The 15294-nt window shown below is 45.2% G+C and overlaps 5 protein-coding genes across 5 annotated transcripts; all 5 read right to left on the bottom strand.

Moving 5' to 3' along the window:
* Positions 1–109: 109 nt before the first annotated feature.
* Positions 110–1376, bottom strand: GOR1 (glyoxylate reductase; the record flags this gene model as incomplete). The annotated part of the gene is made up of 2 exons (XM_062910641.1): positions 110–1251; positions 1318–1376. 2 exons carry the CDS (start codon positions 1374–1376, stop codon positions 282–284), a joined length of 1029 nt encoding a protein of 342 aa, XP_062766586.1. The 3' UTR covers positions 110–281.
* A 1118-nt stretch (positions 1377–2494) lies between these two features.
* Positions 2495–4440, bottom strand: SAH1 (S-adenosyl-L-homocysteine hydrolase; the record flags this gene model as incomplete). The annotated part of the gene is made up of 2 exons (XM_062910642.1): positions 3004–4440; positions 2495–2943 (listed from the first exon to the last, which is right to left on the bottom strand). The coding sequence occupies exons 1-2, from the start codon at positions 3734–3736 to the stop codon at positions 2495–2497; spliced, it is 1182 nt and encodes a 393-aa protein (XP_062766587.1). The 5' UTR covers positions 3737–4440.
* A 463-nt stretch (positions 4441–4903) lies between these two features.
* Positions 4904–7040, bottom strand: QC763_301870 (uncharacterized protein). The gene is made up of 3 exons (XM_062910643.1): positions 6323–7040; positions 5794–6260; positions 4904–5723 (listed from the first exon to the last, which is right to left on the bottom strand). Exons 1-3 carry the CDS (start codon positions 6374–6376, stop codon positions 5162–5164), a joined length of 1083 nt encoding a protein of 360 aa, XP_062766588.1. The 5' UTR covers positions 6377–7040; the 3' UTR covers positions 4904–5161.
* A 516-nt stretch (positions 7041–7556) lies between these two features.
* Positions 7557–8030, bottom strand: QC763_301880 (uncharacterized protein; the record flags this gene model as incomplete). Its single annotated transcript, XM_062910644.1, has 1 exon — positions 7557–8030. The coding sequence occupies one exon, from the start codon at positions 8028–8030 to the stop codon at positions 7557–7559; it is 474 nt and encodes a 157-aa protein (XP_062766589.1).
* Positions 8031–9029: 999 nt separating this feature from the next.
* QC763_301890 (uncharacterized protein) lies at positions 9030–10164 on the bottom strand (the record flags this gene model as incomplete). Its single annotated transcript, XM_062910645.1, has 3 exons — positions 9030–9808; positions 9890–10067; positions 10132–10164. The coding sequence occupies 3 exons, from the start codon at positions 10162–10164 to the stop codon at positions 9030–9032; spliced, it is 990 nt and encodes a 329-aa protein (XP_062766590.1).
* Positions 10165–15294: the final 5130 nt, after the last annotated feature.

Below are 15294 nucleotides of genomic sequence, written 5' to 3' on the forward strand. Positions count from 1 at the left end.
CGATCCCGTCCCCGTGTCTTCGTTTGTTCATATGTGGTGGACTTTTTGCCTCAGCCTGATGAGGCCTTTTTATATCATGTGTGTGAACTTGACAATTTGGTCTATAGAGGACGAGACGGCAACCACGCCAGCTTGAGGTTTTCTTCCGTAATTTCGTGAGAGAAATCTACTCCAGCACAAAAGATGGCAACATGCTTCCACAACTACTAGCGACTCAACGATGCGCTCCGGTTGGCCATGACAATATGCAAGAAGACACTCATTCTCAACTATCCTCATTTCTACCGTTCCATGCTCTTCTGCTCCGGCACGATACTCCGCAAACGACCAGATTCAACAGCCATGCGCACATTGCTAATCGCCCATTCTTCCATCTTAGTCTCCGTCTCGACGGTAAAGGTTCCCATGTGTGGGACCAGAAGGACGCGGGGGTTGGCCAGCAACCCAGGGTGGACATCCGGCTCGTTCTCATACACGTCCAAGCCGGCAGAGCTTACATGTCCAGAATCAAGAGCTTCCACCAGCGCTGCTTCGTCGATGACTGCCCCTCTGGCCGTGTTGACTATGACGACGCCTGCCTTCATCTTGGCAAACTCGTTTCGCGAGACGATGTGACGGGTTTTTGGGTTCAGGGGCAAGTTCAAACTGATGACGTCGCTGCCAGCCAGCAAAGTGTCGAAATCAACATATTCAGCCCCAATCTCCTTCTCGATATGAGCATCCAGCCTCGTTCTGTTGTGGTATCGGATCTGCATACCAAACACCAGCGCCTTCTTGGCCATGTTTCGGCCTATACCGCCCATACCCAAGATGCCGAGGACTTTGCCCTGGGGATCGTGTCCCAGCGGTGGGAGGGTCTTCCCGCGCCACTCCCCTGCTCGTAGAGAGGCCATGCCGACGGCCACGTTTCTCAGAGCTCCGAGAAGGAGGAAAATCCCCATGTCGGCCGTGGCGTCGTCCACGGCCGTCGGGGTGTTGGACACACGGATGCCGCGAGCGGTACAGGCGTGGACGTCAACCTGATCATATCCGGCTCCGTTGTGGCACAGGAAACGGAGGGAATCCGGGAGTGCCTGGAGCAGTTCGCCATCTATTTTGCCTGTCACTTCGAAGCTGTCGAAGGTGCGGTAGGCGGCAACGCAGCCGTCAAAGGCTCCAGAGGATGCTTCCTGGATGAAGTCGGCTCGGTTGTTCGACTTTGGCATCAAGATTTGAGCTATCTCGCCAACGGCTTCCCACGATGACTGGGCACTGTGCGGCCGTCCGTGAGCATACATCTGGGGCTGCCAAAGGAATGCGACAGAGAACGAAACTTACTGCTCAATTACGCCTAGCAAGAGCACCTTTGGTCGGCCTGCACTTTTAGAAAAAACCATTGGAACGTCGTCGTCGGCGGGAGTACTAGCTAGAGTTGGTCTGGCGAACGTCTCAATTCTGATTCAAATTGAGAGGCTGGCTGTCGAGCTTGCTTGCAAAATAGTATCAGACAATATCGCCTTCACCACTCGATCGTGGCGCGGGGTTGTTCAGAGAATACCGCGGGGTGATTTGTCCGCAGCAAAGTGAAAGTGTGACTAACAGCCAGTATCAGAACGAAAGCAAGCAATTGTCTCGCAATTTGAATGGTGTTTTCCAGATACAGATAGGCCTGGGATACGAAGGATGGGATGTGTCAAAACTCCGGGTATGGTTCACAGAGAATATCTCGGCTGATCCCAATGTCGGCGTCAACGGCTTGGAGCATCATGAAGCTCATCCATCTCTTGCAAGGTTTCCGCCAGCCACCTCGACTGCTGCCATTGGTTGTAGAGGTGACGGGGGCCAATTCTTGTCCCGTGATTGATGAGAGATAAGAGCCTCAGCTATTGGCGATGTTATCAGTAGAACATGGCGTGCCAGTAATCATACCTGCCACTACACCGAACAACAGCGGAACTGTCGACTCGGTTATTCCCGATGCTACTACATTTGGCAACCGTGACGAGTACTGATGACATGTTGAGTAACACACACCCACGCAGCCACTCAAGTTGCGCAGAAATCACACCGTGTACAAAGTATACACACAAAAAGGACTGGGTATTTTATTGTGTTGTCCCTCTATTCGCAAGACCTCGGTTGACGGGGTCGTGTCCTCTAACCGTCCCTTCTCTCTTCTACTTTTCTCACCATAAGATGTAGGCGCTCCAGCGCCCCAATGTTTAACGCCTGCCAGTGTGGGTGTGGGTGGATATCATGAGCCAAAGCCAACGCCGTACTTTTTGTTGAAAATGCGTACCATGCCCCAGCCCATTTTAAGTTACCCTGCCCAAACCCTAGATGAATCATGCAAGTCATGCCTGTTGAAAACAATGCCCCAAAACCCCATTACATGCCGTCAAGACCTGTCCAAGATCGGTGTTGTTGAACGAGATCCCTGGTAGAAAGCCCAGTGTGCCCTGGTAACCACTGCAGGTTTGCGGAACACAAGATATATTAGAAAAGGACAAGGAAATTAGTAGCGGTAGTGGTCGCTCTTGTAGGGACCCTCAACGTCGAGGCCGAGGTACTCAGCCTGGACGTTGGTGAGAGTCTCGAGTTCGACGTTGACGTGGTCCAAGTGAAGACGGGCAACCTCCTCGTCGAGGATCTTGGGGAGGACGTAGACCTTCTTCTCGAGCTTGCCACTCTTGGCGAACTCGACATACTTCTTGGCGAAAGCCTCATCGTTGTTCTTGAAGAGCATGATCTGAGCGAGCACCTGGTTGGTGAAGCTGCACGACATGACGAAAGAGCTGTGGCCAGTGGCGCAGCCCAAGTTCACGAGACGGCCCTCAGCCAAAAGGATGACGTGGCGGCCGTTCTTCATGAGGAAACGGTCAACCTGGGGCTTGATGTTCTGGACAGATTGGGCGTTGGCCTTGAGCCAGGCAACGTCAATCTCAACGTCAAAGTGACCGATGTCTAGAAGTTTTGTAAGCGGCGGAAGATCAAAGACTCAAGGGCATAAGGATCTAAACATACTGCAGACGATGGCATCGTTGGGCATGGCCTCGAAGTGCTTGCCCACCAGAATGTCACGGCAGCCAGTGGTGGTAACGAAGATCTGGCCGACCTTGGCGGCCTTCTCCATGGTGGTCACCTGGAAACCAGCCATGGCAGCCTGGAGGGCGTTGATGGGATCAACCTCGGTGACGAGCACACGGGCACCCATACCCTGGAGAGCGAGAGCACAGCCCTTGCCAACATCACCGAAACCAGCAACAACACCAATCTTGCCAGCAATCATCACGTCGGTGGCGCGCTTGATGCCGTCAATGAGGGACTCGCGGCAGCCGTACAAGTTGTCGAACTTGGATTTGGTGACAGAGTCGTTGACGTTGATGGCAGGAACAAGGAGCTTGCCCTCCTTGAGCATGCGGTAGAGGTGGTGAACACCAGTGGTGGTCTCCTCAGAGACACCGTAGCAGTCGGCGAGCATCTCGGGGTACTTGGTGTGGACCAGGTGAGTGAGATCACCACCGTCGTCAAGGATAAGGTTCAGCTTCTTGTTGTCCTTGAAGGCAACGAGCTGCTGCTCCAAGCACCAGTTGTATTCCTCCTCGGTCTCGCCCTTCCAGGCGAAGACCGGCACACCGGTGGCAGCAATGGCGGCAGCGGCGTGGTCTTGGGTGCTGAAGATGTTGCAGGAAGTCCAGGTAACCTCAGCACCAAGGGCGGTCAGGGTCTCGATGAGGACAGCAGTCTGGATGGTCATGTGGAGGCAGCCAGCAATGCGGGCACCCTTGAGAGGCTGGTCGGCAGCATACTACAAGGAGAATTAGAGACATTGTGATAATCTTTGAAGACAATGCGAGGTCTAACCTTCTCTCTGGTCTTCATGAGACCGGGCATCTCGTTCTCAGCGAGCTCGATCTCGCGGCGCCCGAAGGCAGCAAGGGAGATATCGGCGACCTTGAAGTTGGACATTTTGATGTGATGTGGGGGAAGCTGTAGCGACGACTGTTGGTTAAAATGAAGCCACAGGATAAGGTAGCTTGGTAGTAGAACTAACCTGCCGATGGGAGGGAATGGAAAAGGTGAGGGGCGGGGGAGAATAGTCAGGGAAAAAAGATGGGAGAAGGGTCGGGGATTTTGCTTACTTTTAAAAGAGGGGCGGAGTCGGCGGAGTGAGGGGTCGCAATCTAGGCGCTGGGCAGGGCACTGGGGTTCAACTTAATTGCCGTCACAATTGGCAGAAAGCACCGAACACCGAATGCAGGAGCACAACCAGAGGCTGTAGCTGGTGCAATTGATAGCCAATTATGGCAGTTTCAGATTTCTTGGCTCTATAGCAGATTCAATTGTGTTCTCGTCAGGACAACGAGCACAATGCTAGCGGACCGGAATAAGGAGACTTCCAGGACCACCAGGAAAAGAAAATCAAACCCGAGCCAAAGCGGGACAGCCATGGAAAATGTGGGGTATGAAAAAGAGCAGCAACCTGAAGGCCCTGTCGGTGAGTGGTTCTGGGGCAAGCTATGCCGCTTTGGACTGCACAACCCCACCAGTCTGCCCCTCTTCCCTCCATCGCCGCACCCAATTGTGAGAGGAGAGCGAAACGTGGGAGGGGCTTCCAGCACGAAGTGGCCTTTGACGTCTTTTCGGCCTATACAGCAAGCCATAAAACCGCAAAATCCATAGCTCTCAAGAAATTCGCACAGTCTGTCACAAAGCATTGGCTTTGGATCGTCAGCCCCCATGCATCCGGACCAATTTGATATGTGGACTCCGACTCCGAGGATAGACTCCGGGCTGAGACCGTGGTCCGAGGAAGCATAGAGAGGCTCGTACATCTTACATCAACTCTTACGTCAATCAAGATAGGTTCCTGGCAATGGGGTACCCCTGTGCAGCCAGACCCGTCAAAAGCCGAACATCTTGTGGGTATTGTGGTACTGTTGGTGTTTATTTATCCACGCCTAACGCAGGCCCTCCTATCTAGTTGCCTTTCGCCCTGGTGTCTCTAGTTCGCTCTCGGCCCAGAAAATTTCCATTAAGCAAATGGACAGCATGGCTGGCCCGGAAACTAAGCAATCAGAAAAGATGCCCATAACCCGGAACGCCAGACCTAATGCAGTCGAGAATACCCGCCAACGCTCGTCAAACCCCCTTTTCACGCACGCCATGCACATGTCTGCCCTTACTCAGGCAGCAAATTTCCCCGGACAGCAAACATCTTGGAGGTAATTGCAGCTGTGAACCCATCCACCTGCTTGCTGTACTGCTCAACCTGTCGCGCATTCAGCATGCCCTCGAGCCGACTGGGCTCTTGTGGCAGCTTGAACAGTCTTTGCCATTCGTCCTCGGGGAGAGGAGCCTGCTTCGCTGCAACACGGGCAGCATTTTCCGCCTTGCGCTTTGTCTGCCATTGAGTGATCTTAAACTGCTCGCGCGTCAGCTGACGCTGATAGTACTGGTGGTTGTTGAGATCGGTGTAATGGGCTTCGATACTGTCGAGGAGAAGATCGCATGTCTTCTCGAGAAAAGGGTCAATCGACAGATCAAGGGCGTCGAAAGATGGGTTCGCAGGTAATCTGGCAGGGTCACGAGAAATGTCGTTTAGCGACGTGGGAAGCGGAACCTCGGCGGTCTCGGGGAGGGTGGGCATCTGGTGCAGGAATGTGGTGAGGAGGTGAGAGTCGTGAACGATAACAGGGACTTCCACAAGGATGTCCTTGAAGCTCAACTTGGACTTTTGCAGGCTACCGGTCGCGGCATATTAGCGTCAAACACCGTGATCAACTCGATAAGCCAGACTGGCGATCACCTTACCTCTCTGTTGTGAACTTGCCCTCCTTGTATGCAGCCATGAACTCGGGTGAGAGTCTGAACGCGCGCAGGCTGAGCGCTCCTTGCGAGCTCCTGCTGACATCATGAACGAGCGCGACAGTCTTGTCGTTGTCGCGCTGATAGTGGTATTGGTTCTCAATAAAGTTGAGGGAGACAAAGTTGCCCATGGTGGCACTGGTGTACCAGCCGACGTTGTTAGCATCCACGTTGACCTCCTTCAAGTGCTTGATCATCTCGTTCTGGTAGGCGATATTGGCCTTTGCGCGGGGGGCGGCGGCGGCGAGGCTTGAAACATCGTTCTGGTGGCCGTCGGCATTTGCAACATCGACCGTGGGGAAGGGAAAGGCATTTGTGATCTCAAGGACACCGTCGTTGTCCATGCCCACCAAGGAACCGGTAGCTGTGGTGGGAAAGCTGGCAGAGCAGTGCTTGACAATCTTGATTACTACCTGCCCGGACGTTAGTATCGCGATCGCTGCTCGGGCGGGGCTCTGAGGGCGCAGGGACTCACGAGCGCCTCGACCTGGGCCGATTTGAACGGCACATCTTTTTGTACGTCGGCCATGGTGAAAGTCTGAGTCGGCAATGAGATCGGTGGATCGGGAGTTGAGAAGACGTGCGTGTGTCCGTTCGTACTTGGGTCCGATGCTGAGGAAGACTGCCGGCAACTTTTCACGAGGTTTCTGGGAAATCTCGCTAGTTTGTGGGCAAGCTGGCGTCGAGGTGGCTTGAAAGGCCGAAACGGGGAGCAGAAAAGTTTTGTCAAGGGGTCTGGTGTGGCTTATGTCCCACTATATGTGGCGCATGCGAAGCCTGGGGACGCTTGCAGCCTGACTTCTCCACCGCATAATGCCAAGAGGTTGCGGACACAGTGTGGGTCATTGTAGCCCGACCCACCCATCCACATCGGTAACAGCCCACTGCCAATTTGAGGAGCACCAGAAGAGCACTGCTCGTAGCCGCGTATACTAATACAAGAAGGAGCGAAACATAAAGATAAGTTCGACGAAGCCAGCACAACTAGCAAGAAAGTTCCAGGTTTTACCTGGCTACCTATACATCCATCTATGTCCCTGAATGGGAAGCTTATGGTTCTGGAGGTGTCGTTGTTTAAGGGAGGGATTCGCAAATGGTCACGAAATTCGAGCACTGGCCAGTGATTTGACAAAACACCAAACCATCCCACGCTCCCCCACGTCTTGTGGCTCATCTCGCAATTCGTCAGTGATGCTTAAATGGACGACACACCCATCTTTCCGGTGCTCGTTCTTCTGGTCTTCTCTTTTCTTTCACTACATCTCTTTCCTCTATAAACATATAACCCTTTCGGTACGAGGCAGCGACTTGATTCATTCAGTTATAAAGCCGTCTATTATTCTATGGATATTTCCCCGCAGTCTTCTATAAAAGCCATAATGATGAGACCAAACTCGGCCACCACACGCAACTCGCTCAGTCAGTCCACTCGCTAATAGACCACCCGTTCACGCCTTCGTCTATGGTCAGTCGATGCCGGTCGATCTTCCAAAATGAATACAAATGTCGTGCGGCACCGGCAGCCTTTCGGTGAGCAGGGCCAACCCCTCCTTTTCTTGCGTCTTCGTGAGACCTCCACACACACGTTGCCAGATTGCGACCCTCAATATCAGGAGTGCCAAACCAGTACCTGCCATACAAGCTCGTCAGTTAAAGTTGGGCTATTTCTGCTTACTTTCTGTTGCCTGGGTTTCATATGAGACAAAGACCTACTTGAGGAACCCACCGCTCGACGTGGCTTCCACGTGGGCTGCTTTGTCGAGGGTTCCTAACTCTGCATAGATTGTCGTGGGAGGGATACGGGACCGAAAGGCAACAATGTAGAAGGAAGTTTTCCTCCATGCATGTTGTCTCTGGTTGGCAAGTGCCCGGAGAGTATCGATGATGTCGGGCCAGTTGAATGTGTCAAGGTATGGCGCTGTGGCATAGTCATCCCGCAGGCACCTCATGTGTGTCAGGGCGAGCGCGAGAAGTTGGTTTTCGGTGTCGAGGGTATCGAGGTCAAGCAGATGTTGCTGCTCTGTATAGGGCGACACTACAAGATATCGATCAGGCCCTGGCGAGGGCGTTGGCGTGGCAACAACCTCAGACTCGGACACGATGATGGAGGCTTTGGCATACACTTGGGGCGTGTTCGAGTCTTGGGCCTCTGCCACGATTGCTGGCCCCTGGGAGATGGTCATCGTGTGGCGAGTATGCCGATGCTCTTGGTGGTGGAACAGATTGCCACGCGGGGCAGTGGGTGAGAGGTGTTATATAAATCCTCTGTTACCGTGGAGCGAGATGGACAAGCAACATCGTAAGAGTCAGCTGGGCAGCAGAACAGTTGTCGATGGGAACAGGCGGATAAAACAAGATGATAACAGGATGCAGGAGGGCGAGGTCGGATGCACTGGCGACACACCGACAGTCAAAGAGACTGGTGACATGTCGTGAGCGAATCACGAATTCATGCGGAACATGAGCTAGGATAGGGCCATTACTCTCGAGGCCTAGTTATGGGCATGACCACTGAGCGGTTGCTCTCCGAGTAGGAGTAAGCGTCGTCGCGGAAACCCTTACCGATGGCGCCATCGATCGTAACAGTGGTGACATTGCAGTCAAACTCTGCTCCGGCTCATCTCTGGTTCTTTGACGGATGAAAGAGACGGGAAATTCGGGACAAAGCCTTGTTTCACCCTTCTTTGCACAACACCGATCCAAAAGAAAGCAGCGCTCGCACATCAGTCAACGTCTCGCGTCATATAGGTGTTGCTCACCGCCAAATGGGCAATGCAAAGTGTGCATTGCGACTTGCAAACGAACCTGGCGGGGCTTTGCGTGGTAGCTATCAACAATGCGATTTCCAGATTACCGGGTACCACCCCCATATCTGCAGATCCGACCCTTGGCTTTCTGCCGATAACCCCCGTGCCGTTCTTCCCCCAAGACCACCCACGGGGAGTTTCAACAGAGTCCCATTCCACTGCCTGACCTGAAAACAGACGGTTGCTGCTCATCAGCGACTTCGGAGCTATCTCTGACTGGAGATAAGAATACACTGTGTACGGAAGACCAACACTCCGAGGGCTCTTCAATATGCCGCTATGGTGCATGGTTCCTGGCATTGGCCATGCGGCGATCAGTCATCTTGCTATATGGAGGAAGCCGATTGCTGTTCTACCGCAGTTCGCTTTAAAGCTTCAAGAGAAGTTAGGATGGTCTGCTGATGTCCCCTTGAGCCAAACCTTGGCCATTTCGTATGAGCCCAGATATAAGCCACTCCCCAGGGCCGTCCATGTCCCACGAAGCATAGCTCCCCGAAAGAGGCCACGCACCCCCTCTTTTCGGACTATCCTGCTCGTAATTTCCCATGTGGTTTCCGGGGCTGATGTGCTCCCGGCGTTGAGCATGATCCTCGTTTTGACCACATCTAATGGAGTGGTCAGCAACGCTGCAAGGCTGCCCGAGACTGCAGCACTTGCTCCCGTCACCAAACCTGTCTCAACAAGAGCCGACTTGAGGCCATTCTGGCGCGTCTCCTTCGACTGCCTGGTGTCTTGTAGTTGGCCACTGTCCGCGTAATCTTTCCGTGTATGTGAGGATTCTGCACCTCCCCTCTTCCAGTTCCAAATTTGGCCCCGAAAGATCTCAAACAGCGGGAATTGGAGTGCAGTGAAAGGCAGATTTCTGGCGACAAGAGCAGTGTAGCCTGTCCATAACCTTTGTCCGGCGCCTCCCTCACTCCGCCACACCATGTGCAATGCTTCGATGGATGATGATCTGCTATGACCAGAAGAGCTGGAACGCTGTAAGACTTGAGCATTTTGCTTAATCACCTCAGCTGGTGTGAGAACAGTACACGAGGCCAGTTCGGCGCCAGCTGAAGCCAGAGCGTGAATTGCTGGCTGGGGGGCTGTACTGGGCAAAGAAAACTTCAGGGCAGACTTTGCAGATTCATAACTGATGAAAAATATCGCAGCTACACTCCGCCATGAGCACAGCTAAAGTCAGTTGGCCATTCATGTACAATGTTGACAAGCATGGAAGGAGTGAAGCGTACCGGCAGGCAATGTCGCAAAAACCACACTACCAATTCCTTGGTATAGACCTCTGAGCCCATGAGATACCGGCGCTGGACGTCCTGGCTGACCAACAATACCTTGACTCTGGTATCGAGTCTTTATTGTATCCAAGGGGTAAACAAGGAGGTCAACAGTAAACGCTGCCACCGCACCGGCCTAGCAACAACCTTGATCAGCAAAGTATTTAAGCCTTCAAGCTTGGATCTGCGTGGTTACATACCGCCAATATCTCCGCCTGTGTGTTGTCCCTCATTAAGACGAATGACGCCTCGTTTTTATGCTCATAGGAATCTTATCTGACTGAGAATCTTTTCGCAACGTACGTAGTTGGAGGGTGGAAGTGTGAGTCTGGTGATCACTAGCGATGTGTCTAATAGCAGGGGTCTAAAAAGCTAGCTAGGCACCATGACATCATAGCTGTAGATCTGGGTATCTGCCGCTCGGGTCATACGCAACCACCATTCCTTATAGTAAAGGATCACGGTATGTACTCTTGGGGTTTTCTAGCGCTATTCAAAGTTGAAAATGAGAAAGTAGGTAGGTTAAGAATTTCTTGTAATATTGTATAGAACGACGAGACTAGCAAAAAGCACTAATAGCATATAAATACTAAAGAATATATGCTATAGTATAGCATCCACAAATCTTTGTTCTACTAAAGTTCAGAAAAGGATTTGGGATACTTCTAATTTTCCGAGATTTTTCTACCTAAATTAAAGTTCCGAAAAATGTTTTTTCAGAAATCGTAAAACTTTCTATGTTATTATCATATATAAAATTATAAACTTAAAATATAGTATAATTTAATATATTTTCAAGAAAATATCGAGTCGATTTTCTATGTAGATTTTTTCAAAAGAATATCTTTTTTTATTAGGGTTTTTTTTTCTTTTTCAAATTAGATATCTCTTCTCTTTTTGAATTTTAGTGAAATAGTAAGCTAAATATAGATGTTAGAAAGAAATACCCAAAGTAAGTAAATAAGTCTAACTACATAAAGCTTACTATTTAAAATAAAACAGTAACTTAAATACAAAATTTATATTTTAATTAGGATTAAAAGAATAGGTATGATCTTAAACTAATATAAAATAAAAAAAATAGAATAAGTAATTTTTTTTAAAAAAAAAAATAAAGCTGGACTTTAATATATAGAAAACAGAAATAGAAGCTTTATCTATAATTAAAATAGTAAAGTTTGTTATAAATAATAAAGTAAGTAATCTTCCAAACTATACACGTATTTTTAATTTTCTAGCGCTTATTTAAAGCCTCGTTAGCTTTACAAAGTAAAGCGTTCTCTATAAAAAAAAAACCAGCTAGTATATTATAGCTATTAAATCTTTAGTAGATTAGTTTACTATCGCTAATATTAAATTCGGAAAGCTATTTTTAATAGCTAGTTATATAAGTTTCTAAGCGTTAATTGTAACTTAGCTTCTCGGGGGTTTTATAGTATCTAAAATACTTAAAGTTATAAAGTACTAGGCTGCATGTCACGGTTAAGCCAACGGGCAAGTCAAACTATGTGCGGGGTGCAATGCGTACAGCTAATCGCTAGTGGAATTAATTAGGACGGGAGTAGCCTTGCCTATAGGATTATTATTAGGGGGCAATAACATAGCGCAGGGTTATTAATAAGAATCTATAATCTAGGATAGGATTATAGCCAAGGGTTAATAATCTAGGAGACTACTAGGTCTATATATACGGAGGAACTGGCTAGTATAGATAGATAGTTCCGCAGTATGCAATTAATTACAAGTCTTAATCGTTAGTATTTAGACTATTGTGATTAAGATAAGCTATTTGTTGTACACTATTTAGCTGTACCAAAGCAAGATTATTCAGAAATGCTTTTAACTAGTATCCCTTTCAGAGGTTCTAAATAGGGGTTCGTCACACTGCAAAGTCAGGGATTTTAGCGTAGGAAACTTTATATCCAGCTTAAAAAGTACCCTTTCTAGCTTGTGCAATATGGAGCTAGTACGCGCAAAGCTACCCTATATTTTTCTCCATTATAGAGGCGAAAAAAAGCTTTATAAAAAGTTTAAAGGAAGTTAACTTTACTTATGTAATTAATATACAGGTATATTATATCCTTGATTTAACAACTATATATTTATTTAACAGCTTAAAGTAATTAATATCGAGTAGCTAAAAGAGGTGAAAAAAATATGTTAAAATACAGCTTTTATTTGTGGATTTTACAGTATATCTAAGCCTTATATATTACAGGGCCTCAGAGGCAATACAATAGCTTAAATCAGCAGTGTTTAGGGACCATAATTACCGGAACGGAAGCTCGGCCTCCGGAAGCAATCCGAGGCCCCGAAAAGCCAAACGCTAAGGCCAGTGCCCTGCAGCAGTCAAACGGTAGCGCAACGTAGCCTATAATGTAGCCCCTAACCTTATATTTACTTAGCGCATTTAGCGGGCGTTCGGGCCCAGGAACAGGCGTTCAGGCCCGGGAACGGAGTTACCCTCGGGGAACAAGTAGAAGGCCGATGGCCTATAAGACCTCTGCCTCACACCTTATTCACTGTGGTATTTCTTAGTCTGTAAGGTTCAATCAATATACTGGTTCCCCACACTCATCAGTGCCTCGCAAGCCTATATTACAGTAACTCTCTTCTATATATTACAGGGCGACGCCCCTGTAATCCACCGTCCTTCAGTGCTACGGCAACTGTCGAATGCTGCAGTCAAAGTCTTCGCTCTCAGTGTACTGCGCCGATAGCTATTTAAGCCTGTATTTACAGGCCTCAATAGCACCTATTTCAACATAAAGCTTAATCAGACTAATAAGCTTTATATATCTCGGTTGGTACTGTACCATAAACTGCTTGAAGATAAGATAGATAATTAGTTAATGTTTTAATAATTAATTGAAAATAAATAAGATTACAATTAATACCAACAAGTAAAAGAAAGACTTTTATACCTATACTCTCTTGGGAAAGGTGAATATTAACAGCGTTCAATTATAATATAAAAAGTTTTGAATAAAACTTTTATAAATTAAACTTCAAAATGATTTCACTGAAGTTAAAGAATAACAATTTAAATGATGAATATTATAAACCTTCAAAAACTTTTCTATTAATTTTGTATATTTTATCACGGCACTAGTATGTAACTTGTGGGGTAAGTTTGGGTGTGAAAGCTATATAGCTTTTAAAGCTCTTGAAGCGATTCTAGGTAATTGAAACTCAGATGGGCTCGCTAGATTAAAAACCGTATTTATATAAACTTATCGATACTTTCCTTATTTTTTTCATGATTTATAATTCATTTACTTAACATAACTTCCAAGAATAAAATATTTCTGTATATATTATTCCGACTTTTGAATAATATGACACCAACGCTTTTCAAAATAATAGGGAGAATGATACTAGTTGTATACTTATCTTTTAATATGAAGAAACATTTGATTCTATTATTACCAACCTAATATTGAATAATATTGAATAATGTTTTTATATTGTTTTATGAAAGTAGGGATTGTAATAGAGAAAAATATGACGACACGAAGATAATAAATAATAGTATTATTGGTTTATTGTCGAAGGTTATTAATGATATTGAGAAGGTTAGCGCATAGGTGTATTTATACTTCTAAAAAACCCCCGCTTTATCTCTAGTCCTGCTACTAAAGACTTAGCCAGTTGGGCTCCCACGAATACTTATTAAGTACATTAATACCTATGCTTACTCTTGATTTTAAAAATTAAGGATAGATTTATATCATAACAAGTATTATTATAATTAATCATATCATTATTCATGATATGAAAAAGTTCATTAAAAACACTAAAATACTATAGAATTAAAATTATCGTATCGTTATTATCAACAAAAAACTATAGACTAACATAAATATACAAAACAATCTAATTGTATAATTTGTTAATTTTATTAATAAATATATATGTATATAGAACATATAAGTTATGAAATTTACATACCAATCCAAGGCTGATAGCAAACTTCCGAAAGAACTTGGTATCACATCTTCAAATAAGTAAATAGTTAAACGATTTATTTTATATATTTATTAAAGAAGTTTGTATTTTGGAAAGGAATTATAAGTAAATTCTAACTTATAATAAAGCTTTACATTTGTTAAAAAGAAACTTAATACTATCGCCCACATTACCAAAGTTAGTTAGTATATTAATTACCAAGAAAGAATTATAGTAGACTTATATCGAATTTCGATAATTATCTGCCGCTACTTTTATTAATTTTAACCGTTATAAAAACTCCTATACTATAAAAATCTTAATAGTCTAAGCTAAATCATATCATTAAAACAAGAAACCCTTGCTATTATCTTAACAACATTAAAAGGCTAAAGTTAAACCTAAAACTTAAGATCATAAAATGAACCTGACCATTAGTAATGATTTTCCTTTTTCAACATAAACTGAATCATAAGAAATGTTTTCAATATATATAATATTTTTTAAAATTTAGGAGCACATCAATACTTGTTCATAAACGAGTTTTCCGTAAAGAATATTGATAATGGTTAAAAAGTAATACAAAATAAGGCCTCTAAGTTGGAATCAGTACTTCTTCAAATGAAAATAACATGAAAAATGAAAGAAAAAAATATCTACGCACTTAATTATTTAGGAATGAAAGTATATTTCATCGATTCTCCTTATCATTAAAAACTTATATAATATAATTATATAAAGTAATAATAAAATAAATGGAAAAGTACCTTGAAAGTATAATTAAAACTATTTATTATTTCCTAGATATATGAAAACCTAAGGTAGTAATTTTAACTAAAAAATAATGTTAATAATTCACTAGAAAATTTAAAGTCCAAAAAAAGGAAATGTAAAATCTCCGCCCGATAATTACACAAACCGCGCTAAATTGATGACATTCTTTCTGACCTTTAAAATTATGTAATATAGAAAGTTGAATTAGATAGATTGTGTAGTATTAAAATATAGATTTCTCAGGTATTTTAAAAACCCGTGAATTAAAGAAGAAATTTGTAAAATATGATAAAAAAATTCTATCCGCTTAAAAATACCTACAATTAGTAGCGATTAAAACGAGATTTATAGAATAGTATCATAACTAACCTGTAATGCAATAGTAGTTAAAGTTGCTCAGTTGTTTAAAACAATGAATAGAAAAAGATTCTATTAAAACAAATAATCTGGATAAATAAAATAGCTTTATTGAAAACAGACCATAACAACAAATAATTATTCAGATATTTTCCCATACTAAAAATGAACTCAACTTAATACTATAATTTATTCAAAGTGTTTTAGGAAAATAATCCAAGACTATCCAACTACATTATTTTTATAATTGCTATTTAATATGAAGAGTAAATACAATGTTAAAG

Source organism: Podospora pseudopauciseta, chromosome 3, assembly GCF_035222475.1.
Source record: "Podospora pseudopauciseta strain CBS 411.78 chromosome 3, whole genome shotgun sequence".
NCBI classification, from domain to species: Eukaryota; Fungi; Ascomycota; class Sordariomycetes; order Sordariales; family Podosporaceae; genus Podospora; species Podospora pseudopauciseta.

Bases quoted from the DNA above. Each gene is read 5' to 3' on its own strand.
- QC763_301870 (XM_062910643.1), bottom strand. From the start codon at position 6,376: ATGGCCGACGTACAAAAAGATGTGCCGTTCAAATCGGCCCAGGTCGAG. The intron at 6,261-6,322 runs GTGAGTCCCTGC...ACGTCCGGGCAG, and splicing joins CGGCCCAGGTCGAGGCGCTC to GTAGTAATCAAGATTGTCAA. The intron at 5,724-5,793 runs GTAAGGTGATCG...CGCGACCGGTAG, and splicing joins GGCAAGTTCACAACAGAGAG to CCTGCAAAAGTCCAAGTTGA.